At 38.4% G+C, this 27290-nt stretch overlaps 2 protein-coding genes across 8 annotated transcripts in view; one reads left to right on the top strand and one right to left on the bottom strand.

The window, feature by feature from the left end:
- cryl1 (crystallin, lambda 1) overlaps positions 1-4741 on the bottom strand; it is a 39124-nt gene extending 34383 nt beyond the window's left edge. The window contains exons 1-2 of one of the 2 annotated variants that reach the window (XM_028435859.1): positions 4394-4741; positions 3048-3155 (exon numbers count right to left, since the gene is read on the bottom strand). In XM_028435859.1, the coding sequence (XP_028291660.1) occupies positions 3048-3155; positions 4394-4419 (134 nt within the window). In that variant the 5' untranslated portion in view covers positions 4420-4741. The remainder of the gene's footprint in view (positions 1-3047; positions 3156-4393) is intronic. The other variant, XM_028435858.1, reaches the window with a different exon arrangement.
- ift88 (intraflagellar transport 88 homolog) lies at positions 4578-27088 on the top strand. Of its 6 annotated transcripts, none has more exons than XM_028435846.1 (26): positions 4578-5041; positions 5783-5845; positions 6024-6083; positions 6333-6380; positions 6607-6679; positions 6979-7048; positions 8241-8331; positions 9154-9258; positions 9801-9903; positions 10140-10486; positions 13045-13115; positions 13201-13287; positions 14368-14467; positions 16529-16534; positions 16941-17027; positions 17263-17449; positions 17927-18035; positions 18153-18303; positions 18381-18496; positions 18617-18669; positions 20065-20130; positions 20234-20340; positions 20489-20561; positions 23873-23896; positions 25610-25723; positions 26623-27088. In XM_028435846.1, exons 1-26 carry the CDS (start codon positions 4961-4963, stop codon positions 26742-26744), a joined length of 2514 nt encoding a protein of 837 aa, XP_028291647.1. In that variant the 5' UTR covers positions 4578-4960; the 3' UTR covers positions 26745-27088. The 6 variants fall into 6 exon arrangements, with proteins under 6 accessions (XP_028291647.1, XP_028291649.1, XP_028291651.1 ...); XM_028435848.1 differs by having other exon boundaries at positions 6607-6670; XM_028435850.1 differs by lacking the exon at positions 23873-23896.
- The last annotated feature ends 202 nt before the right edge of the window (positions 27089-27290 follow it).

Consider the following 27290-nt stretch of genomic DNA (forward strand, 5'->3'; position numbering starts at 1 on the left):
ACGACCCAGTAATGGTTCGTGGAACACTTGTTGCCAGGCTGCAAAGAAAGAGTAAAGTTTTTAAAACTTTATGTATTTTATTTCCAGGTATTTTCAACAATTCCCACTTTCTTGTACACTTGCATTGGCTTAAAAGTGATCGGAGCGACATTAAAGGTTGGGGAGCATTGCTATGATGGACTGGTGTCATGTTAGGATTGGGTTAGGAAACCTTTAACATAAAAAAAATATGCTACTGACAAACAAACAAAAGACTGAGAGCCACAAACAATTACTTTAACTAAATTAATAAATAAAACCCACATCAGTGTTACGGCCACCTCTAGGAGGTGTTTGAGATGGAGGGCCCCCAAAAGTGATCCCGGACAAGCCCCCAATTTAAGTTACGGTCCCCTCTTGGAGGTGTATTCAAAGGCCTGAGGGGCCGCAACAAATAGGACGCCACACAGAATCAACAGTTGTCAAATTTTTTATTTACTCAAAGTTATTAAAAGTAGCAACACAACAAAAGGGACTGGAGACCCTGGCCAAGTAAAAGTATTAATAACATAAAACATTAAAGGAGGGTGAATGGTTTTTGTTTGGTAAATTTTACAGTTAAACATCAGCAGGTTGAAAGTTAACTGGTGTGGGTTTTTAAATTGATTTTTCCATGGAAATGCCAGCGACTCAATGAAAACAGTTCTATGACCCACTTTTGGGGCCTGACACACCTGTTAAGAACAGGCAGAGGGACCGACTCAGGAGTCATTGAGTCAGATGAGTCAGTGACATACTTGTTTTTTTCCTTGTCAAACAAAAGTGGTGACACAGGTTGTAGAGGAAGTGTTTGGGTGGGAGCACTTTTACTCATCTGCAGTGAACGCTACCACAACTGAGTAAAGGCCTGCATTTTATAGCTCTTGCTGCGTGAGATTGTTTTGCATTGATTATTGGACTACTTAGGTTTCATTTATTCACACAATCTCATACTGATTTTTATCTTAGCATAGCCACTAAAACTAAAGAGGAGGTTTTTATGTCCATCCAACCAACCATCCATCCATCCATCCATCCATCCAACCCAGGGTTAACAAACATACATGGACGATTTTAGTCTCACACACATTCACACCTATGGTTGACTGTGCAGATAATCAAACTTAAGGCCCACGGGCATGACAAAATGCCGGAGGCATTCTTTGAAGATTTCCTGTGTTCTCTTAAGTACTCGTTTTATCCATAAAACACAGGAAAAATAGAGTGCAACTTGCACTATTTTATCTTTTTTTTTTATGGTTGGATTTTTCTAGAGTGGCCCACTTGAAAATAAAAAGTTCTGAATCTGCCACTCTGAAGTTTTTGTTATAATGCAGAAGTGCCTTTGTGACTTTTTCCTACAGCAACTTATGTTTTTACAAATAAATGACTCACATGTCCCTATAAAGCTACAAACTCAATGTAATTTAAAGTAGGCATTCTGCTCACGCATGTAAAAATATGTTTATATTCATTCCTATAATTTGGGGGTTTTTTGTCGTTTTTTAGCCCTTTGAGAGCAATCAGTAGGGTAAAACTAACCTGTCTCACGATGGTCTAAACCCAGCTCACGTTCCCTATTAGTGGGTGAACAATCCAATGCTTGGTGAATTCTGCTTCACAATGATAGGAAGAGCTGACATCGAAGCCAGTTATCCCTACTATAATCTACAGTTATAGTAGAATCTGTACTGGGTGCTCAATCAGTGTTTATACCAAGCTTAAAAACATGGTGTAAGTTCAGGTGAGATCAAATTGTTCAGCTAGAAATCATACTGTCAGCATAACAGAAACATCAACACAAAAAAGAAAAAAGAAACATCAATACAATGACACCCTCTACTGTTCAATGAGTCTCTGATCATCTAAAAACTGCAGTGTGAATACCAGGCAATAAAACCTTTATATAGGCTATTCTGTACGATAGGATAGTTTTGTTTGTTCTACAGTTTTCCAGTTTTTTGGCCTAAAATCTCAAAGCCCTTTGTCACTCCACTGTAATGTTTAACCAGCCATGACTTGGCAGTAAAGTTGTTTTTCAGCCTGAACATGTGTTTGACTCATGGTTCCTTAAAACAGAATCAAACTGCTGTTCATGCATTGCTCACGTCTCTGATTAAAGAGAACACTATGAATTAAAGAGTGGCGTTTAAATGCAAGTGTAAAGCCAAACTACTATATATATATATATAATTTTTTTAACCTTTATTTAACCAGGAAAGTATTTTCCACTGTAGGAGACATTGTAACTGCACAAAGAAATGCTGAAACCTGGGCATGTTGACCAGCTTCTGTTTTTTCAATAAAATCTAAAAAGAAAGTACTAACTTTCTGCATTTATTTGTTGTTCTAGGCATATACCACAGTTAAGTTGAACTAAAGTCATGTTGCACTAAAGTCAAAATTGGTTTAAAAGCCACAGGTAGATTGTACATTATTTTTTTATTTTAAGTTGTTGGCACATGGCATGTTAAATCCAATGTTTTAAGTGTAAAATATGCCAATAAAATATATTTCATACATAATGTTCTCATGTATGTGTAAACATTTACAGATTAGTTGCTTCTTACGTCATATATGTATATATATAAAATTGCAATAATCGCCTTATACTTTATTATCGGGATGTATCGTATTGTATCATGACCTACAGTATGTATCGGGATACAAATTGTATCGCCAGATACCAGGCAATACACACCCCTACTAACAACCAACTGATAAATAAATGCATGTCGGTAATTCATTATAGCTTTATTATGAGTGAAGCTTTAATATTTGAAGATATAAGGAGCTGGAAAATAACATTGGTAACATAACTACATAACTAAGCTCTATTGATTTAAAGTATTTCCATATGCTGTACGAGTGTGAGACAAACATTAATTTTATATCATTAACTTAAATCCCCCAAGGCTAAAGGGTGTACATGTTTAGAGCTGTTTCCCTGGATTCTCTGCACTGTACTGTAACTATTCTTCACAATGACTGTAAATAACATCCTCATATGATATTACAAGGTAACCAACCTGATCTCTGTGATGGCCTTGGCTGACTGCCCTGGTTGGTTGTCATAGATCTTCACAGTGTATCCCCCACTTGCAAACACCATGGCCCAGGATCGACCAATCAGCCCACTACAGCAATGACACAAAATAGTTGGAATTAATCTCACCGAGCCATGGAAATAACCATTAATTGAGAGAAATATTTCAGTGGAAGTCATTACTGTATTCTTAATGTTTTTTCACTCCTCATTCATGCTGATCAATGAATTCACCTCTGACACACAGTCTGTTCCTTATATAAGAATGCATCCATTAACTAACAGCAGATCTTGATTCAAATAAATTGTGCAGCATCGAAAGTTACAACCCACACACAAAAACAACAAAACAATTCACTTTTGAAGAAATAGTTTCGTAGAGAGAAACAAAGGCTGGTGTGAAAAAAGGTAGGAAACTATTTCTAAGGAAAGTTATTGTGACAAAAACTGATTTCACACAAAAACGATACAAAAACTCATCATCACACTGGCTAATACAGTTGATGGCTACATTCTACATTCATCTTTAATATTAGAAATACATTTGATAATCAGAAGTTTTAAAGCAATGGTGTCCAGTTATTTCAACCTGGAAAAACATACACAATATTCTTTCTTGCGAATAACCAGTATTGTTATATGTCTTTATTTATTTAGTCAATACTTCACACATCAACAATGACTGTATTTGATAAGGGTCATTTATTAAAGTTTTTTCACCAAGTAGTACAATTCATTAACATATTTTTTAAAAATCTACAAAAACATTCTACATGAATATGTAGCTTTTTCTTTTATTTCCTAAAAAAGGTAATGTACATTTTAATTTTTAGACACAGGCAGATTAAACCAAACTAAATGTTGTAATCAAATAAGTCAAGTTATGAATATATTGATTCATTTTGTGACAATGATTTTTCTCATTCTCGTGGTTAATATTTCATTTATTACGATCATAACAAACATTCAAATAAAAATATAATCATGTTTAAAGGCTTACAAATGATCGTTTTTAAGTGCTTACGTGTCTCGTAAAAAAACCTGTCAATAACTTGACAGACGAAAGTTAGAAAGCAGATCAAACGCTAAAGCTAACCACAAACTATGCATACAAACAAGCCATCCGTGCATGTATTTATCTGTGCATGCAAATAAAACACTGCTGTGTGCACTATATAGAGAACTATATGATATAATGACTAAACTAAAATTATGATATAATCGTACTATAACAAAATGCAAGCACGATGCAGATCAAGCATGATCACAAAGTCAAACATATAACAGACATTAGATGTCAAACATTGTTAAATGCCTATATTTACTCACCTGCCGACCACAGTTATGACTTCCATTTTGCACAGTTACTATTATAGTGTTACAAAGTTAAAGTCGAGTTAAAGTACACTAAAATGACTGCACTGCCCCTGCAATGTCACGTTGGTTGAATAGTACGGTGACCCAGAAAGACCAAAATACAAAAATAAGCGCAACCTAAACCGGGTCCGTTGCTGACATAAAAAAAACAATATCTGATCATAATAATAAAAGTAATGATCATTTTAGAACTATATTCCGGGACTTCGACACCAATTAAGCACGACTGTGTGATGTAATAACACAGTGGAAGAGCTGGAAGAGCTAGCAAGTGCTAAAGCTGTTGGTTGTCGCTGAATAACTAGCAGACCTGTGGAGGGCAGCAACACGCCTTGATGCATCTAAGCTGTTGGAAAATCTAAAGAAGAAGAAGTGGTTGCGCGTGTTACCTAGCAACAGATAAAACGCAGAGATTCAACCCTTAAGCACAACAAACCATTTTTGCTCCGTTTTATTTACAGTTTTTGACCGGCTTTCCACTGCTTACTTTACTTATTACCTGCCCTGAAAATAAAAACCATGGAGAATGTTCACCTGGCTGTGGAGGAAGACGATCTGTACTCTGGATACAACGACTACAACCCCACATTTGACTCGGAGGTGAGTTGGTTGCTTTGCATACATGTTACGCATAGATTGAACGTTTTTGCATCACATTTATTGAAAACATTTGACGCAATGTAATGTACTTCATGCCTATCTAGCTTCCCACGTGCTTTAGCTTCACAAGAACGCTAAAGGTGTGCTGTGGCACGTGCCACCAAAACGTTAGCAGCACATAATTTTAGTTACTTTTCTTTCAAGCCATGTGTTTATGTCTACTGATAGGTGAGTAATTAAAACTATGACTGTAAAAAAACAACAACAACAACAACAAAAACTTAAGGAATAGAAGTACATTTAGTATATAATTAATGATTTTCTTTATTATTATTTTTTTAAATAACTCCAGGCTGAATTTATCCTCAGTTTGTGGCTAAAAAATTGCAGCTGATAGAACAAATAGTTTCCATGGTTTTAGGTTTACAAGTTTAAAATCATCAGATTGACAAATATTGTCCTGTATCGTTATCACTAGCGCAGTATCATACATCGTCCCAGCCCTATTCAGTAGCTGTTCTTTTCGCAATTATGCATAAGCCGTGCACTTTTAAGTGTAAATATTAGAAAAAGCTGAACCTTTTGAATTGCAGTGTGTTGTATACTTTGTGATCCTACAATACTCAGATTTCATAATCATAAGATCGACTGTATTTTAATCCTTCAGAAACATTTTGGTTGGAAAGCGTCACAATAAAAGCAACCTTAACCTAAGGGGAATTGTTGGCCAACTTTTTTTAGGAGCTGGAAAATGACGTTGGCTTCCAGCAAGCAGTACGGACAAGTTATGGAAGGAGGCCTCCAGTAAGTGTGTGTGTGTGTGTGTGTGTGTGTGTGTGTGTGTGTGTGTGTGTGTGTGTGTGTGTGTGTGTGTGTGTGTGTGTGTGTGTGTGTGTGTGTGTGTGTGTGTGTCTGTGTCTGTGTGTGTGTGCGAGACTGCAGAGGAGTCAAATATTTAATGTGCATTTATCAATCCATCCAGGTGACTGCCAAATTTCCTGGCACTGCCATTGGAGCTCGGCCATTAGCCTCTTCTTTCGGAGTAAGTGTAGGAATTACAATTTTGAAACTTTAATTGCCACACTATTATGTCATGGTTTGTATGAAACTCTCAAGGCTAAAAAAAAAGAAATTCAATTTCACAAAGTAACTTTAAAATGCACACAATAAAAACTGTGTGTAAACCCTAATTAGGACATGTAATATGTAGTATGCCGTATATACAATATGTATTTGTCTGAGCAACTACCTCAGGGATTCTGATTTTAAATTTTTTTTCTGCTTCCTGAAGCCACGGATGGCATCATCGATGGGCAGACCAATGACTGGAACTGTGCAGGTCAGAGACGTGAATTCACCAATTAGATGTAGGCATGAAATTTTACAAGAATTAATATATAGATTATCTTTTTTATTCTTGTGTAGACATTTTGTTCTTTGAAACATTGTTTTCTGTTTCCTCAAGCTTCTTTCCTCTGTAAACTTGTGAATACATCTCTTTGGGAAGAGAAGTGAGAAAATAAATTGTGTAATCCAAACTGTCCAAAAAATAATAATTGTTACAGGACGGAGCAGCCCGACCTATGACTGCAGTCAGAGCAGCAGGTTACACCTCATCTTTGACAAGAGGTGTGTATGGTGAGGGCATGCAAACACGTCGACATTCATAACAATATGTCTGCTGACATATGAAGTGCTTATGCCTTATGTCTGCTGGGAAAGACTCCAGCAACCCCTGCAATCCTGTATAGGATAAGCAAGTATTGAAGACAAGACGAGACATATTAAGTCAATGCTTTTCTCTTTATTGTGATTCCTGTTGGTGGATGGACTATGTCAGGATGCAGGTCGATGTGAATGTTGATCAAAGGTGTCTAACTGTTCACAATGTGTAAATAGAGCAGTTTTCTTGATTTGGTCATGATTTGTGTGTTCAGGGATGACTTTTGATCCCCTGGGTCAGTCCAGAGGTCCTGCACCTCCACTTGAAGCAAAGAATGAGAACACGTGAGTCATTACATTATTATTCTAATGAGTTAGGACATAAAGGCTTCTTTTAATCCGATAGTGGAAGAAAGGCAAGTGATACTACTGTGTTTAACTGACTGTTGGTGGTGGAGAAGATTTGGTTGGATAGTCTGCCTGTTGCAATTGGGAGATACGGTGACTAGGGGCTGCTGATAGCAGGCAAAGGTTTAATTCCTTGACAAAAACACCCCCAAAGTATTATTGGGCTTTCTTCCTGCATCTCTGAGCAATCCTCACTAATCCTGCTCTCTGAGCTGCTGCTCCCCCCTCTTTTGAAAAATGAGCAGTTCCTCCATTTTTTTTTTACAGTTTACGGTTCAGACTCTTGTGATGTCACAGAAGTCTGAAACCAAACGCCCTCTCCAGGAAGTGCCTGCTGTCCATGTAAGTAGTATCCAGGTGCAGCCCCAGAGCGGAAGCCTCTGACGAGACACAAGCTCCTGGCTGGACGGAAGTGACGTAGAATACCAGTAACCATATCCACTGTTCTGGCAACTTTGCAATACTTAGCTTTCTTTTTTACTAACCCTTAACCCTAACCGCTACTGACTCCACTTCCTGGCTAAAATTTGTCGCATCGAAAAACAGCTTCCACTGTCACGTCAGGGGCACTTCCGTCCAGCCAGGGGCACATCCGCCCAGCCAGAGGCTTGTGTCCCGTCAGGGACTTACGCTCCGGGGCTGCAGCTGGATATTATTGGCCCATGCTGCCGGCCCGAGGTTCTAGAGCTACGTCATGAAATGGGAGGCACTCACACTGGGAGAGGCGGCACTCCAGAGAAAATGTGCATTTCAACTTCTGAGTTGAAAGAAAATAAGTCATATCTCTTCATGAATTAGTATTGTATGGCTGTAGTTGACTTTGGAAGGTCTTGAAATAGCATGATATAGGACCTTTAATGTTCCCCATCACCTACAGCAGCTCAGAGCAGATTCAACTTCATTCACCAGAAAAAACTCTCAATTGTTATTGATTTTTTTTTGTTTGTGATAGAGTAATAATAGAATTGGTTTCATGCAATTTCACATCCTAATTGCTAGCCACGCCTCTGGACCAGGTCATCGAGGCAGAGGAGATTATCTCTCTTCCACCTGCTTTTAATACCTTCACTTTTCTTTAAAAATCCCACAATTGTCATCTATTTTATTGTTTTGTCTTGTGATGCGTTAGGCCTGAGGAGAAGATCAAGATCCTGGAAAAGAAAGTGAATGACCTGGTAAAAGAAAGCTGCATCGCACACAGCATGGGATCCTCAGAACTGGTTAGACGCACCATCATTCTTTTCTAAGACTTTTAAGTATAACAGCTGTCAGTGTGGGGAAAATTAAAATTTTCACTTACAATTGCGTCTTAAATTATCCATGTTCAATTTAAACTCAATTATGATTAAGTTGACTGTCTTTTTTCCCAATTACAATTATTACTTTTCCCCTGAAAGTCATTTACAACTACAAAAACGTAACCTTCCTCTTGTGTTAGCGTTCTGTTAGCAGCTCTTACGATATCAGGTTGGTTTTGACTAATTTCTTAAATCAGCTGTAAAATACATTAACAAATATTATCTATTATCCAATTTTATTTCCATCTCTTTGTTTCCTTGTTAGGCTTCCTAATCCATGAAAATATTTGTATTAATATTTTTGCTGTGGGTGTCTCAGCCTTTTTTGTGTCAGTATACCGTGGAATTTCTTTTTTTTTTTTAATGGTAAATTGCTCCTCAAGACAACTGACAGGTATACTTGATACAAAACATATTTTAATAACTACGTATGTATGTATAAGCCATAGAACTGTAACATGGTTACCCAGTTTTGCATTTAATTAAATTGTCATCGATAGTTTTTTATAGAATGTCCACGTCAATTACAATTACAAAGTCAATTATCTGAACTCAATTACAATAGCAACAAAACATGTTTCAATTACAGTTACATTATATCATAATTGTAATTAATGATCAATTATGTGATTATGATTATAATTTACCCCAACCCTGGTAAATGCCAGTTAACAATGTGGAGGAGAACAACTACTGCTGTTGTCACTGAGGATTTGTGTGTGTTTTCATGATGTTTGTCTAAAGGCTCTTGAGAAAGCTAAAGAGGCTGGAAGGAAGGATAGAGCTTTGGTCAAACAGAAGGAGCTGTCCGGCAAACCTGAGCAAATCAATTTAGACACGAGATACTCTGTAAGTCCAGCACTTTGTACATTACATCTACGTCATAATATTTGTTTTTGATCAATGTTTTTTTGCTGCTTGGACATTTATTATTTATTTATTTATATTTTGTTGAGTTGCCAAAAACGCTTTCCAAACTGTGACAGTCATTAAGAAACTGTATCCAAAATAATCATCATATTCAATGTAATATATGTGGATGTAATTTTCAACAGTTCAATCTTTTTCCCACACCAGTAACTAACTTAGAAAAATGTGTGGACCCCAGAAATAGGAATAGCTGCTGCCTGCTTCCCTGGTGGTAACTAGAGGGGATCGGTAAAAAACAAAGGTGTTGTAATTTTACAACACTTTACTAGCGCCACAAAAAAAAGGATTCAACCTTTCAACTTACAGTATCCCTATTTTTCACTTCTATCACATTAGCTGTTGTTTTTTTACATAGATTTTATTCAAAAACTACGCACACACAATAAGATGTTACACAGTCCTTTTTAATTTTTTACATTATCTTTAGTTTTTTTAGTTTTGTGTTTTTTTTTCCTGAACAGGTTTTGCTCAATCTTGCAAACCAGTATGCAAACAATGAAATGTTCCAAGAAGCTCTGAACACCTACCAGCTAATCTTAAATAATAAGATGTTTACCAATGCAGGTAAGAAATCACGCTAGCAACAAACCCACTGAAGTGCCTTAAGCTGTATAAGCTCCAGTTATTACTAACGTTTACACACCTTGTTGGGTTTCAAGACAATGATGCTCAAGATTTGGATGAACTTCATTAGGCTCACATGTTTTTCAAGAATGATATGAAGCATGTATTAGCTCAAGTCATTGTCAAGTGTTTATTGTTTTTTTAATACTCTTTACTGTTTGTGTGTTGTCTTTCAGGATGTCTCAAAGTCAACATGGGAAACATTTACTTAAAGCTGAAAAATTACCCCAAAGCTCTAAAGTATTATCGCATGGCCCTCGATCAGATCTCAGATGAACACAAGGAGATGAGGACAAAGATTATGCAGAACATTGGCATGGTCTTTGTTTGTATGGGCCAATACACAGATGCCATAACCTCATTTGAGCAAATCATGAGCAACAGTCCCAACATTAAGGCAGGCTACAACCTCACCCTTTGCTACTACGCCATCGGAGACAGAGAGAGGATGAAGAAGGCTTTTCAGGAACTGATCTCTGTTCCTCTATGTATCGACGATGAAGACAAGTACATCCCATCTAACGTTAGTTTCAGAGCTTTACACCATTACTGATTCTAAGAGTCAGTGAGCCAGTGCTCAATAAGACAAACTGTTTAGGTTTATCCTGTTTGCTGGTGTATGCGATAATAGAGAATCCAAGCCAAGATGCCAGTGCTGACACTATCCATGAAAGAACATGACAACATCCAGTACATGTGTCAGAGCCGTGCCACATTATTAGAATCGAAGACCTTTTGTATGCCTTTGCAGGATATTAGTAATCCCTTATAGCAGGGACTCTCACATGTGGGAGTATTAGGCATTCTTTTGGCCCTAAAATTTACCAAATCCCTCCATGTTTGAGCAGCTGTGAGGTAGGAATCGACCGATATGGGTTTTTTACAGCCGATGCCGATTTTTTTTCTTCCAAGCCTTAGCCAATGACTAATGTGGACTGCCGATTTTCTTGAGCCGATATTTGGAGCCAATACTACTTTTGCTCCCTCAGTTTACATCATAAAAATTAGACAAAGATGATATGGTACAAGTCTCAATTTAAAAAAAAAATGACACCAAGTAAAAATATTTAACAAATAATAAAAACAGGTGATGTAGAACAAGAACAAGTAAAAAAAAAGTGAGATATCTCATGAAATATTATGAAAAAGAACTGTTATATAGAACTGTAAAATATATATTTTATTTACAGGATTATTGAGTATAAAGATATATAATTATAGTATTAAACACGAAAAGAAAGCATGAATAATATTCCATTCCAACACAACCCCACAACATAAATTAGCAGAGGAAAATACACCTTTTCACATGACGTCAGCACTTGACTTAGCAACGCACGCCGCCATGTTAAGAGTGGTAATCATTTGCCTGACAACCGCTATTTACCGCTGATTTTTATCGTATAATGCCCAAATCCTGCGTAGTATTTGGCTGTCATAACCACGCCTGGCTGAAGGAAAAGATAACCTTTTACAAAATACCGACAGAAAAAGGCCAGAAACGGAAATTATGGATCCAAGCACTGAGGCGAACAAACGTAGATGAACTACATAGAGCCCATAATCAAAGTCATTGTATGTTTGCAGTACACATTTCGTTAATGGTAGGTTGTGTATTTTGGGGATCTAATTTCTTCCTGACTGATTTTATGACATTATGAATTAGCCTACATTTAAATTGTAATGTATTCAGTAATGACTGAAATGTTTATGGCTAATATGTCTAACTTGAAGACAAGCAATGTGAAATTAACTGTAAATATGCAATGGGTTGACTTGTATATGAACTGTAAGTATATTAGATAAACAAATGTGCTTCATATACCCATTTATGTTTTAATTTAGGCTGTATTATTATTACTATATTATTAGCGGCGCTAGGCTAGCATAGCCACATTGCTTAACAAGCCAATTATCATAATGACACAGGCCTATAAAGACACAAAAACACATACATAAGCCTACCTTAAAGAAAATATATGCATCCAAGCTTTTGTAAGTCCTCATCTTCTCCATTGTGTAGACGCCAGGGCTGTTAATGAGCTACTCGTAAATAGCGGGCCATTGGAGATCTGGCCATGTTGTTGGGTCGTTTTTCTATGAACCTTGAGGTGCTTGGTACGGACATGATTCCAAACCAACCAGATGTAACTTCCCTTCATATCGGTGCTTGGCCTTTGGCTCTAATCTGATGAAATATCCGTACAACATTGAGTAAAACCTTTGTGTTGTCGGCGGTAAAGAGTGTAAATAGCGGTTGTCAGGCAAATGTATACCCCTCTTAAAATGGCAAACGGCGTTGCTAAGGCAAATGTCCCAGATGATGATGTCACCGCGAAAAGGTGTATAAAGTGATGTCAGATGTGCATTAAGCAACAAACTGCTCAAGTTTCTGTTCTAAATTGCATCAACATTAACAAGAATAAATATTCAAACAAGTATTAAACTGCTTCTCAAAATTAAAATCTTCTTCTCAGCGCAGCGCTGAGTGAGAAGCAGAGAGAGAGGAAAAGAAACACACACACGCGGCCAAACCTCCAACCAGCTGCTCATTAACTAGAAGTGTGACACAACACGTGGACCCACGGAACCGCTAAGTAACATGCTTTGAATGTTTAAAACCTGTGTTGGGATTGAAGACGTTGCTTCACGCTCTGCTCGTGCGGGGAGGCTGTGCACAGCCTCTGTCTGCTGCAACACGGAGCCCTGGAGCAGCCGCTCTGTTAATAAAGTGGATTAGCGAATGCAGTAGCGCGCATCGGCCGATGCAGATACACGTAAAACACACAAAAATCGACTGATGAAATCGGCCGGCCACTGTGAGGTGTGCCAGATACAAACTTTATGGAAGCCTCACTTACAGTTTCAGAATGGGTTGACAAAATATCTACAAGTGTCTCAAAGAAATTGTCTCGATGTGCCTCCAGATTTGTCGATATTGGGGGGAAAAAATGGTCATTATGCTTTTTGGTTTGTCTTGATATTCTTCTTTTTGAAAATGTAATTTCCACCTAAAACATCAAAACTGAATATATTTAGACTAATATTATACATAAACTTGACTTGCCAAAACTTTTTCAGGATGACCCTACCTCTAATTTAATCACTGAGGCCATTAAGAATGATAAGCTCCACCAGATGGAAAGAGATCGGTAAGGAAGAATACAGACTCTCTCTCTCTTGGCTGTAAACTTTTTGTCCTATTCATTTCTATTTGTCCTGTTCTGTTGTGTATAGAAAATCAATGGCTGAGAAGTTCATAATGACCACTGCCAAGCTCATTGCTCCAGCCATCGAGACATCTTTCGCCACTGGATTTGACTGGTTGGTTAACAAGAAGCCAATCTTTTCTGTTCTTTCTTGACGATGATTACTTGATGACGCACATTCACACACATTTGCACTTTCAGCCAATTTAGAAACCCAGGATAGTGGGCATACATGTTATTTGACTGTTGGAAGAAGCATTAGTATCTGAATGCAAATATCACTTGGGCTTTACCCTCTAATTGCTTTTAGCCCACTATTCCCTGGGTCAAAATCATCTGGGACAAACTCTCAAGTAAATGTTTATGGGTATTCATATGATGAATCGTATACAGTATATATCACTTTCATATGACGATATGGAGGTGTATTATCACTTTCTTACTTTTTGATTGTGATATATTTCAACTGAGTTGCAAAACTGAATACAGTATGGAAAATACATAGATAATAAAGGCTAAGAATCAGGTAAAACAAATAACTTGAGGCAAAAACTTGATTTTATTGCAAGGTATTTGATCCTGTACAAAAATATCAGGTAACATGAGTGTCCACACAAAAATGTTCAAACTTGGACTGTTCAGCAATGACAAAGAATATTATTACATTTGTGACCTTTTAACTTCACTGTCCACCTGCAGTACCATTAGAGTTCACTACACATTTTGGCAATCACTGCTGTATAAATTTAAAATAGAACAACTTAACAGAGAACGGGCCCTTTAAAAAAAATCCATCATTTTCAATATTCTGGACATCACAATGATAAAACACAACACTGTGATTATTGTTATCCATCTTATTTTTTTGATGGCACAATGGTCATCAGGGCTGAAGTGAATGGATGAATCTGCTCTAATAACTTTAGTGATGGAAATCTCTTTAAATCTTTTATATTTATATTATTAAATGAAGAAATGTGTTTGTATTTTCAAAGTTTGATCAATTTAGAATCCCAATAGTCTTTCTTAATAACCTTAACTGTAGATGTATTCTTGCATATGAAGCTGCTTTTGAAGGTTGCCTAGCCAACCAAGGTCACAGCAATAATTAGAAAGTTGTGTGAATAAGAACGTTTATTTTTGCTGTGAAAGATCTGCCAGACTGCTTGTTCAATGACTCTGTCTGCTTATTAAGGTGTGTGGAAATGGTGAAGAGCTCACAGTATGTTGAGTTAGCCAACGATCTGGAGATCAACAAAGCCATAACATTCCTTAGACAGAAGGACATCAACCAGGTGAGTGGGAATCTTATTCTGGGTGGGAATCTTTTACTCTCTTACTTGAGCTTCCTAAAACAGCTTAAACATGTTGTATTGCCATTTTTAGAGACTTAGTAATGCTATCAAGCAACTCAATGTTTAATGTCTCTAAAATCAGAAGTGTCAATAGTAGCTGCTCAACCTAGTTTGTCCACAGAGATCACAGTGTTTTAGTACTAGCAATGCGACATGGACACATCATCAGTGATGTTATCTGGGGTCATAGAGTGTTTCAGGTCATTCAAGCATCATACACTTTCATCCAGGTGACCAATTCGAGGCTGATCAGGCCCCGGCTTGTGTTCACATGGCAGGCTTTCAAACAACAGCTGAGGATGTGCGCCACAGTCGCCCTCCTCAGGCACAGGATGCAGGCTAGTGACTCCACTTTTCCACACCAGAACAGGTTGCATGGGCTTGGTATGGGTTGGATCAAGAATCTTATTCCATGAGGCTCAGCTTTCCACAGCTCTTTCAGTGAGACTTTGTGGTCCACTGCCTGCTCCTATCTTACACAGGCTACCTGCTGCCGCATTCCAACCACTCTGTTGGCTATTTCCTCCCCTACTGATGCCTGAATCTCCATCTTGCACCAGTATTATCTGGTTTTTAGTATGTGCCTTATTGTAGTGAGGTGTTGTAGTACTACCCAGGCCCACTCTTACTGGAGTCACTCCTCCCACCAGGCCTGTGCTGGAAAATGGACTGATATGTAGCCTCTGCCGCCTTCCACTTCCACCCTGTCCTCCTCACTTCAATCCCAGCCTGAGAGACCTAAAAGTCCTCTGACTCTTGATATTGCAGCACCTCCCTAGTATGGCTCCTCTTGCATTCTTTACTCAGGCTAGTCATAGGGAACTTCTGCTTGTTGTTCTCTCCTCTCAAAGCCCTCAATAGTGGAGATTGGAACCTTATAGAACATCAGGGGTAGGAGAATCTGTGGGAGGATGCCATGCTACTAAATCCAGGTCTTGAACTTGTGAGGTACAGGTAGGTCTCACTTATCCGCTGCAATTAGCCAGGCCTCCAACTCCACATTTGTTGCACAGATGGCTAATGTGTTCTTCAGGATGCAATTGAACAACTTCCTAAGGCTCTTCCCTAGTGGCTCAGTGATGTGAGGTGTGAAGCAGAATTTGTTGGTAATGAGATCAGAGCTTAGCTGGCTTGAAACCCATGCATGCCCATCTTCACCCTTCAGAATCTACCAGCTCACAGGGATGTGTGGTGTTGTCACCGTTAGGTCATTCATAAAGACTTTGATGGCTTTGTCTATGGTGTTCAACTCAAAATCCTTTGGAATCCACACCCCTTCTCCAAACGAGCAACTTACCTTCTCCTCCATTTTACCTTTAGCATCCCCCCTGAGCTTGTAGAACCCCATGAGGTCCTGGGGCTGAACTTACTATGGTCTTCTTGACCACCTCCTGGATTTTGTTCCAGCTGGACTGCATCACGTTGAAGTCCAGAGTTAGTGCAGGTGGCTTAGACGTGTAGTGGTTCAGGTCTTGTTCCCTTGCTTCATTGCTGAAGGTGTCACTGAGGTATCGGACAATCTCAGCTTTGGAACAGGTGAGCTGGCCACTCCGCTACTGCTCAAGCTTGATAATTGGATTGGAGTTGCTGTAAAGGCAGTTCGCTTCCTGGCCCGCTCCTTCCTACTTCTCCTGTGTAAAAACATGAACATTTTCAGAATGTACTTTTACTTAAAATAAACAAAAGCAAAGTTGGATTTGTCATTATTTTTCAGTTGTAATATTTAACAGTGCTGCCCACTCAAATCAATTTGAGGTGACGTTGTTTCTGAGTTAAAATGAGTTAATCGCTCCTGTCTGGGATTATCAATTGCCAGCAAAAGTAATCGACAAGTTTTATTTTTTGCTGAAAAAACATTTTGGTTTGGTCCAACTTTAGGCCATTGTGCATGTTATTCCTGCCAGCACTTTTAAAGCAAATCATGTTCTGCATTTCTCATCACATTGTTCCTCATTCTCCTTTGCTTGTGTCTCACCCCCTCTCTTCATGTGCATGCCTAAGGTTGAGGTATGTGTGATTTGTGTTCCTCTCACTACATTTAGTGTTTGAGCTTTTCCATGTGAGCTGGCATTTCTTCTAAACGATACAGGCTACTGCTGGATTAAGTGTTATATTTATTAACTGCATACTGTTAAGGGATCTTTTGAATAAGAAGAATATCTTGCTAGGCTATATAAATGGGATTGATTTGTGTCCCTGGTTACAGAATATAGATTACTGTGTTCCAACATTAGACATGGGTGAAACAATTGTCCCTGTCAACCAATGTCTTCACAAACCATACTGACTACATACAATACATTTATTTAGTGTCATGAACCAGAGTAATGAGCATGGTCTTAGGTTATACACTGTTTTTGATGAAAAGCATTGCAGAATGTTGCCCTCACACTGTTTTGAATTGTGCTGTTAGGCAGTGAAGACGTTGAAGACATTTGAGAAGAAGGACACCAGAGTGAAGAGCACTGCTGCCACCAACCTATCTTTTATTTATTTTCTGGTAGGAATGTTGCTTTTGTTTATCATGTTTATATTGAGGGGCGGGGGGTGGTTATAAGAGTTTGAACCTATGCATGTTTTTGGACTGAGGAGAAACAAAACTTATTTGCTCTGGGATAACATGCAAAATCTGCCTATAATGGCCTGTGTCTGAGCATATTAGGAGTTCACTGTTCACTGTTGTGCAGTCATCTTCGACCTGCATTTTTTGTTTAACTTTTAACAATTTCCTACAGGAAAAAGACTTTGACCAGGCTGATCGATTTGCTGACCTGGCTATGAACGCTGATCGCTACAACCCGGCAGCACTCACCAACAAAGGCAACATCGTGTTTGTAAAACAGGAGTATGAGAAGGCAGCAGAGTTCTTCAAAGAAGCTCTGAGAAATGACTCAATGTGCACCGAGGCCCTGTACAATCTGGGTAACACCTGCTCTTATTACACAGTTATTAATGAAATCTTACACAAACACAATAATACAACAAATTGTACTTCAACTTCAAACTCCTAGAGCACTTCAAAAACAACCACAGCTGAGACAAATTGTTGTTTAGTGATCATGAGAACAGAATACAGATAGGAAAAAAGGGTATAACACAAAACAAATAACAACCATAAAACAATAACAATAAAGTTACAGTAAACTAAAATTAAAATAAAAATGATTTTAGGACAACTTTTGAAATTGATTTTAAAATGTTAATGAATAGCTGGAGGAAGCCTATGTTTAAGAGCTTTGTATAACAGAAATGTAATGTATCTTCATATTATTATTCAATCATTCAGTGGGATGCAACATTATTTCCCATTTCTCGACAGTTCTAGTTGTCTAGGGTGTATGTGGTTAAGGTGATTGTTTCAGAACTTCAAATTCATTTTTAAAATGACTGTTATTTCAGGTTTGACTTACAAAAGAATGAATCATGTGGAGGAGGGTTTGGACTGTTTCATCAAACTTCACAATATTCTAAGAAACAGCACTCAAGTCATGTACCAGGTGGCCAGTCTGTATCCTTCTTATAAGAGAAGCAATGTGCGTGGTTGGTGATGGGGTTCTCTGATGGTTTATATCCTGAAACTTAAAATAATGTCATTATCCGTTGGTCCTTAAATTATTGATCTCAGCTATGAGTTGAAGGAGAATTACCCAGAAGCCATTGAGTGGCTGATGAAGGTCATCAGTGTAACCCCCACTGACCCACATGTACTGGCCAAACTGGGGCAGCTGTTTGATATTGATGGAGACAAGTCTCAAGCTTTCCAGTACTACTCTGAGGTATGAAAATCATACGTTAAAACTGAGTGTTAACATCTCTCAATCCTTCTCATTTATAGGTGTTGTATTGTTTTCAGTCCTTTAGATATCTTCCCTCTAATATCACTGTGATTGAGTGGCTTGGAGCTCACTACATTGAGACACAATTCTGCGAGAAGGCCATTCAATACTTTGAACGAGCTACACTCATCCAGTAAGTAACCTCTCTGTAAAACAGACTATACAGTAGAATTTTAGCCTCACTAATCCAGGTATGAGGCTTTAAGGATCTATGTAACTCTGAGATCTGATCTGTTTCTGCTGTGTTTCTCAGACCCAATCAGGTGAAGTGGCAGCTTATGGTGGCAAGTTGTTACAGAAGAAGTGGTGAGAGTAACACATTTTAAATGACTAATGAACTGAAATTAAAAGAAAACATTTGGTAAGGTGGTAGAGGGGTTGTCTTATGATAGAAAGGTTTGATTCCAAGGCTATGCCTCTCTCTGTTGAAGTGACCTTGAGCTAGTCTAGGGGTTGGCAACCCTCTGACCAATCACAGTACCCCTCTGACCATGAAGTATGTCATTAACTCATTTGTTGTCATTCAATTTAAGTGATTCAGATTTACTGAGAAATCTCGGCACCTAGGATAGACTTTTACCCATATCAATGATGTACAGTAAGTCAGTGTTCATGTTGCATCAATATAAGATCTGTGCCAGTGCTAGAGCAACAGTGAAGCCCCACCCACTCTGTGACAGCAAGCAACACAAGAGCACAGTGGAACAGCTGCGCATGCACTTCATATTGCTGAGTGAAGTGTTAAATTTAAACTCTCTAAAGTTGTCCAATTCAACTTTATTTATATAGCGCAAAATACAACAAAGTCATCACAAAGTGCTTATCAATATAAAATTCATAATAAGAAAGAAAGAACCCAACAAGATCCACATGAATAAGCATTTAGCGACAGTGGGAAAACTCCCTTTTTTTTTTTAATAACAGGAAGAAATCTCCGGCAGAACCAGGTTCAGAGGTGGCAGTCTTCCTGCCTCGACTAATTGGGGTTAGTGAACAGAAGGACAATCAGAACAGGATGGAAGGATAGATCATCAGAGTGTCTCTGACTAGTTGAGCCATGAGCCATCAACCAGGAACTGCCAGCTCCAGCATCAAGACACCTGAAACAGAAAAGAGAGCGGTGGGCAAGGAGAAAGCACAGACTGCAGGAAAAACATGATACTCTATGATACACTCGTTCCTTGTGGTTAGGTTAATATTAATATTAAACGTCTTGCGGCCTCCATTATGCTTTGAAATGCTACCACTACAGACGAGGTTTTGTCTTGTACTTGTATCTCAGCGATCACCACAGAGGGGATGCTTGTCCGCTTTAACACACATAGTAACTTTTTTCATTCTTCTCATTAATACAGATTAAATCTGCAATAAGTGCTTTGAGTAGTGTTTAAATTCAACTCTCAGTCTGAGGTTTAACAGTTGGGCACCTGTTTCGACAAAGCAGGGCTTAAATGGCTCTTATGATGGTAAAGGTTGCTGACCCCTGGGCTTGACACTAAAGATAAAGCTGCTTCCAGTGGTCGACGAGTGCCTTGCATGGCCACTCTGACCCATTGGTATGTGAATGTGAGTATGGATGGGTGAATGTGTGCTGGTATTTTAAAGTGCTATGGGACTACTCTACTGGTAATTAAAATGCTATACAAATCAAGTCAATTAATTGTTTACATTTAGTTACTGTGGTGATACATTTCCCTACAGGAAACTACCAGAAAGCTCTGGAAACGTACAAAGACATTCACCACAAGTTTCCTGAAAACATAGAATGTAATTCATCATTCCATTTTTACATATATATAAACTCTTCATTGACTATATATAATTATTGATGTAAGTACAAGAAACATTCAAGGTGTATTTTTGGGTCCAGGCCTGCGATTTCTGGTGCGGCTGTGCACAGACATGGGACTGAAAGAAGTCCAAGAGTATGCCACAAAACTGAAGAAGGTAGAAAAGATGAAGGAGATCAAAGAGCAGGTAGGTTTGCAGCGCTTTGTGGCTTTGACAAAAAAATATATATATAAATATATAATTCCGTCATGTTTCGATCACAGTCTTATCTCTCAGAGTAGCGTTTGGCTCCCTGCCCTGACTATCCATCCTTCTTCTCCTTGTTCACCTGCAGAAGGCCAAGTTAGGAAGAGAGGGAAGCTCAAGAGGTCGAAAGGAAGGCCGCGATGGCAGCGCGGGGAGCACGGGTGAGCTAGGCACCAACATAACATGCAAAACTCCTCCTCTGACTCACTATTAGACCAAAATCCAACTCATATATTGTTGTAAATCTGTCTTTATACTTTCTTTAGGTTTTTGAGCTTTATTAGGGTATTTGACAACACAATTTACTCATAAGTCAAACATGAGTGCTCCTCCCTTTAAAAGAAACCCAACTGAAATGTCATTCTCTCTTGAAACTCATCAATGGATTTAAGGAATTACTAAAAATTTAAATAAGAAGAATGAAGTAGTAATAATGATTTACTTTTTGAATTAAGTAAAAATTATTGCTGGACTAGATTTTATATTCATTTTAACCCTTCAACAGGATAAAAAAAATTACTATAACACATTATCACATGAATGCAATTTAGATGGCGGGTCTACAACTGGATAATGAAACTTTGTTACCAATTCGTGTGAGAAATGTCTGTCTTTTGGGGTGACGGTGGGTGGTGTAGCTGCCGACCCGCATCATGGTATCTGTTTGTGCTGTATCAGTCTTGTAGTGTGTGGCAGTGCATTTCCTCCTCTGGTATGGCTGGGTGCTGGCCTCATGTCTTGGTGGTCTTAGGGGTGCAATGTGTTCGGCCCTCGGCTCCAGGGGCTTGCTTGGGTGTGTTTGTGGGGGGAGGTGCAGCTTCTTGGCCTGGCGTCTCTGGGGCCTCTGGGAGGGGTGGCTTGGACCTCCTTGGTTCCCATCTGGCTGCCGGCCAGGCTGGTCTTGCAGGTCTGGGGCGGCACCTGGGTCCACAACCCATGTGCTCTTGCACGCACATGGATTGTGCATACACTAGTATGCCTTAGGCTTTGGGATGAGCTCGTATTCGGCCTAACTTTAGACACGTTGATTCCAACTATCAGTTATAGGCATAAGCACCTGCCCTTTCCCTCTGATCACGCCCACTTCATTATACTTAGGCCGGGAGTTGCGACACCAACTTTAATCTCACCACATTTGTCACCAGACTGGTTTAATAGACACAACACAATAGTAGCATCACATTATACTTTCCGTACAACCATTACAGTTTTAATGTCAATCACTCCTTTGTCCCACCCTAACTCCCTCTCCCCTGTTCATTTCACCCTCACCAAGGTGCAACACTGCCCTCTCATTTTATATTTTCCCTCTAATAAAGTGTACCCCTTCCTTAGTGAGGGCTGGTGATGGTCACAATTAAACAATAAAATAAATGTAAATTGTTTTTGAATGAACAAAACAATCATTGCGATTGCAAAAAGATTGCACTACATGTAGTGTTGACCTTTGATAGCATAAGCAGACAAGGTAGAAAGAAAAAGTGTTTTTATTGCATATGCAGCTTCTAAATAACTTCTCATTCCTACTGGTAAAGTTCACATTAGTCTTTCAATTGAGCTGTTTTTGTCATTTAGGTTCAGTATCCTCTAAAGCAGTGTACTGAACCCTGCAGGCTTCATCAGTGCATTCATCAAACCCTTCATAGTTTGAAAAATAAAAAAACGTAAATAGGATTTTTTTTTAATACATAGGTATATATTTTATTCAAAAAAAGACCTGTAAGCCTGGGACAAATTTTTTTGCATGATTCAAAACACTTTTAATTGTTTTATAAATTTGTATTTCAAATTAAAATCTGACATTGTTATCGTAATTCACCTTTTAATTAACTAATTGATTATGGAAACTTATTTTGTGTAACATGTTTTAACTGTGTCTTGACCCCTGCTGAACCACTGAGACTGACTCAAAGACCCCTGGGGTTTGATCGATCCAGGTTAAAAATAGCTGCCCTAAATTATGTCACACAAAATGTTCTGTTAAAAATGATTGGTAAGGTTCTTTAGGGTTTTTTGCCTTTACCCTAAACATGTTAGGATAAGTAAAGTTTGTTAGATGTGTATGTTTATCAGTTTTGCTTGATATCTTTTGATTTCCCAGTTTATCTCAGATATAAAGTGAAACTTTCTGATCATATTCTCTGTGGCAAAACAATCCAGAGGTGTACATTTGCTTTGACACCAAAGTTACCCAACAATTCCTCCGTCATCATCTCCTCTCCTATGAAACCAAACATGACGGGTACAGTTTCATGGTCAGTGCTTTTTGTAGTCTTGTATCTTCCCATCTTTCTCCTGTAGAAAAGGAAACCCGAACACACTGACTCTTATGAGGGAAGCTACCACAGTTTTCAGCTCTCCCTCACAACAGCCATTTACAACAAACACAGACCCACTAACACACTCTGGCTTTGAATAGCTGGCCATCAGCGACCTTTTAAATGCAATCCAGACATTGTTGAAATCTGCCAAAGAGCTGTAGCAAGACTCAAGGTTTCTCTGCAGTTGAATGTCTCCCAGTAGAATCTTGTAGTTTTTGATTTACTACATGTATATTAAAACGCTGTGTGTCATATATTTTAACTCCATTACAGCTCTAAGTTCTCTTCCCCTACCTGCTCCGAGCTAAAATTAGTCACTGAGGGGCGGATTCTCTAAAGGTTTAGGGGTATTAAAACGTGTGCAAACGTCACTCCATGCACTAATGAGGGGTACAAACCCCGGGGAATCAGGACTGCGAGTTTTCAGCACGTCACAAAATGCCCACAATCCATTTAACGCGTTTCCCTCTGATGAATATGTAAAGTAGTCGGATCTCATAAGGGGCACAAAAAAATGGGAGGGGGAAATGCAAATAAATGAATGCAGTGGGCGCAATGCACTTCAAATCTGGAATTCTTTGTGGTGATTTATCACCGGAAAATAGTACAACTCTGCGTAATTTACGCAGCCATGTCCACATCTTAAGTGTGCCTGACACAGCGCTGCAGGAGCTCAGACCTGCTGGATGATGTTTTCCATGAACTGATACGAGCAAAGTTACAGGAAGTGACAGAGCGCACACGTTAAATTAGGGGGTAAAACTATTAGGTTTTAAAGTTTTTTTAAACAGCATTTTTATTTGTTTACAGTATTTCGTTTTCTACATTATTGAATGTTTGTGCAGCAGACAGAGAAGTCTTCAAATGCCTTTTTGTGCTTCTGTGCACTCACCTCTCCACATTGAACGAGCAAAATGATCATTTAAATAGAGCGGTCCCCCCAATCTATACGCGTAGTTAGTGAATTCCCAACAGCAGATGAAGTAACTGCGCCACCAAAGGATTTAGGGACGCACTTGGTTTTCCACCCTTTATTTCCGTTTTTAGTGAATCCGCCCCTGAGTGTTTAGTGAGTGCAAAAGTAATGTGCAAAATGTTGATACAATTTGTTTTTTAACATAAACCTGAAATATCTGTCCTGTTTTCATAAGGCACAGCAGATGGTTTTAAAACAGGTGAGAAAATGATAACGTGACATACTTTACAGCTTCAGTGCCTATGTATAGTACACAGGTTTTAATGTCATTTTAATGTTTGCCTCCAGTCCATCATTGTACTGTATTATGTCTTATTTAACTGTAATTAAATACCAAAAATTTGTTAATTTATACATCAGTAACAATTCAAAATATATAGGTTAAATACTGCAGAGATAGTATGTTTTAAAGCAAAAAATAATTAAACACCAAGAGGGAATACGTTCTGCAAACACTGTGTTGTTTTTGACTTTTTCATTGCCATCTTTCTGCATTGTCATTCAACTGTTTTCATCTTTGCTTTCAGCCTAGTCCAAACAGTCCAGTGTTGGACTCCTGGAGAGTTATGTAAGAGGACAGCTCAACACTTTAGAAACTAGAAGTGGAACTTTTATTTAAGGCTCAGCTAAATAATTGAACCTCCTAAATTTAATTTATGATCTTATCTTACATTGGTAGTTAATAATAAAGACAGTCATCATATATGTAGTAAAAAAGGTATAGTCCTCTACTTTTAAAAAGTTACATTCTTAGCCTTGCTCAAAGGCCCACAGCAATGAAGATCAGGTCAGAATTAAAAACCCCACCACAATGACCATTTATCATGAAGCTCTCAGAAGTCCTCTTCATGTAATCCAAGTCTAAAGTATAGGTGGAAATGTATGGAATTTATTTTTTCTCCTTGTGCTTAGGTGAGCTTCCTTCCATATTATAAGTACTATGGAAAGTTTACTTGAACAGCTGACATTTGCTAATAGGAGAACTGGGTTTGATTCAGCAGTTGAATCCATCCTAAAATTGTGCTTGGAATGTCTTTTTGCCATGCAGATTTACAGCTGCTTTAAGGCCCTATCATATAAATCCACGTTGCGGGTGATTATGTATTCAGACGCCTGAAAGCCATCCAAGAACCCTCTGACAGGCTGCTGCGATGTTGGACTTTTGCACTAAAAGGGAAGGACGAGAGAACTCGAGCCACTTTGAGAAAATCTGTACTGATTCTGAGAGTTTTCCAACATTTTTGTAATGTCTGCATAGTTTATGCATTACACTGCAAGGCGGCTGTAGCAGTGAAAGTTCAAGTTGACTTTCTCACACATGTGGCAAGAATCAGATGCACACTAAAAATAGAAGCTTGCAAATCATTATCTTTCATTACGAGCAGTTAAAAACGTCTTTAATATTGCAGTTTTTCAGAGCGAGATTCACTCTCTCAGCAGTGCGTGGGAGATGTGTGAATATGGAACATCAGGCCTCATTCCTCTTTTTCAATCTTCAGTTTCCAAGGCTACCTGGCGGCCAGATGTTGGCCTCTGCAGCCTGTAATCATGCCTGTCTTTCAGCTCATGAGGAAAAACGCCCTGTCTGCACATCATCTGAGAGTGGAAAATACAGACTTAAAATCTACAAACACAATTCTGTTGGTCAATTCTGTACATTTGTTCAATCCTACTTTAATAACTCTTTATGGATGTTCCTGTCACACAGGGTAATAAATACATACAATACAAACACAAAGACATAATATTCATCCTTATTATTATGAAAAAATCACGATAACGAGATAATTTTTAATACAATTTGTTGCATCATCATTATGGCAGGTTTTAGTTGTAAATGATGTCGAGGCTGTGAAAAGGTAATAATTCAGGTTTTATATAAATATGCCGGTATGTGTGTGTGTATGAGCAGACAGCGGTCGCAGCAGCAGCAGCAGCAGCACTAAAGGAGAGCGGCTGATCTCTAAAATGAGATCATATCCAGTATCTAATGAACCATACGAAGGCAGCAACTCCAAAGAACTTGGTGAGACCATCCAATGTTTCTTTCTGTAGTTTATTTCATTAAAGACCAATGTGTTCCATCCATCCCAGCCCTATAGCATTATTAATACTGGTGGTAATGTATGTGAAATAATTCTCAACACTATTATCTGTTTTTTTCTTCTGTCTGCGTTAACTCCTCCTACACCGTTCGTCCGATTTTCACAACTAAGCTATCAAAAGATTCAGAAAGTTCCCGAGATTTATCCTATCACTTTTATAATTTGTAACTTTCAAACTTTTTGACTTATTAGATTTTTTCTTCCCCATTCATTTCTATTGGAAATTTCAGCTTTTTCAACTTTTAAGCCCTTCATCTAAAGCCATTCTTCAACCAATTTTGACCATTCAACATGTTCAGCTAGTGCCTTCAACCCATTTCAACATTTTCAACACATTTAAACTTTTTTTTTTAAACTTTTTTAACCATTTAATCCCATTTTTTAAAAAAAAGTTTCAACTTTTTCATCCCATTCAACCTTTTTTTTTTTTTAACCCTATTTCAACTTTTTCCAACCCATTTCAACCTTATTGCTAATGTTCAGCTAATGCTAGGTTAATGCCAATGCTAGGCTAATGCTATTACTAGGTTAGTGCTAATGCTAGGTTAATGCAATTGCTAGGATAACGCTAACACTCGGCTAATACTAGCTCATGCTAATGTTGGTTAATGCTAGGCTAATGCTAATGTTAGGTTCATGCTAATGCAGTGCAACGCAGGCCAGCCTCTGCATCCTCATTTGCATTTTCTTCAGGAAATGCAAATATTGTAGTTGTCATTGGGATTTATCTTGGTAAATTAAATGTTAAAAACACAACAGGTGTCCAGAAACAACACTTCAAAATGTTCTTATGAAGTTTTCTTTTTCTTCTGGAGTGTAGATGCCTCCTATGTGGACCCACTGGGCCCTCAGGCCGAAAGGCCAAGGACCGGAGCCACCAAACGCATCGAGGATGACGAGTTTGGTGATGACGAACTGGGAGACGACCTCCTGCCTGAGTGAATGTGTTCTTGATCATCAATTCAGTTTTCTTCATTATATTTTTCTGCACAGAGATTATAGTTTGAGAGTCAAGGCGTTGCTACCTAATAGTTCTTCGTTGTAATTAATAGATTGTTGATATGATGGCAAAAATTTCAGAGGATATTCACAACCATGGATTAGCAGCTCTGAAAACCATCTACAGAGTTTGTGAGAATTGGAGCCTTTTCCACAATTTGGGTTATGGCTGGTATTTAAGTAATGTTGGTCCTGAAGCTGACCCGTTGAGAAGCAACACACATTTGTACATTTTGTTCTATATAGTTGTAAATGTATGGTTTATATAAACAAGTCTGATTCATGAATACTTTGACTCCTTTTAGATTTTTCTAGTTCTCTCATTTGATCCATTTCATCTGAGTAAATTGTTTCTGAAAAGAGTGAAGGTGCTTTGTTTGTCATTTTATTACAAAATAAACATAAAAGCAGGCTCGTAATCAGAGAGTCACCGGTTCGAATCCAACCAGGGTCATTACTGTGGAATGTTGAGCTTAACCCTAACTGCTC

The sequence above is a fragment of the Gouania willdenowi genome, chromosome 21 (assembly GCF_900634775.1).
Source record: "Gouania willdenowi chromosome 21, fGouWil2.1, whole genome shotgun sequence".
Classification (NCBI taxonomy): domain Eukaryota; kingdom Metazoa; phylum Chordata; class Actinopteri; order Blenniiformes; family Gobiesocidae; genus Gouania; species Gouania willdenowi.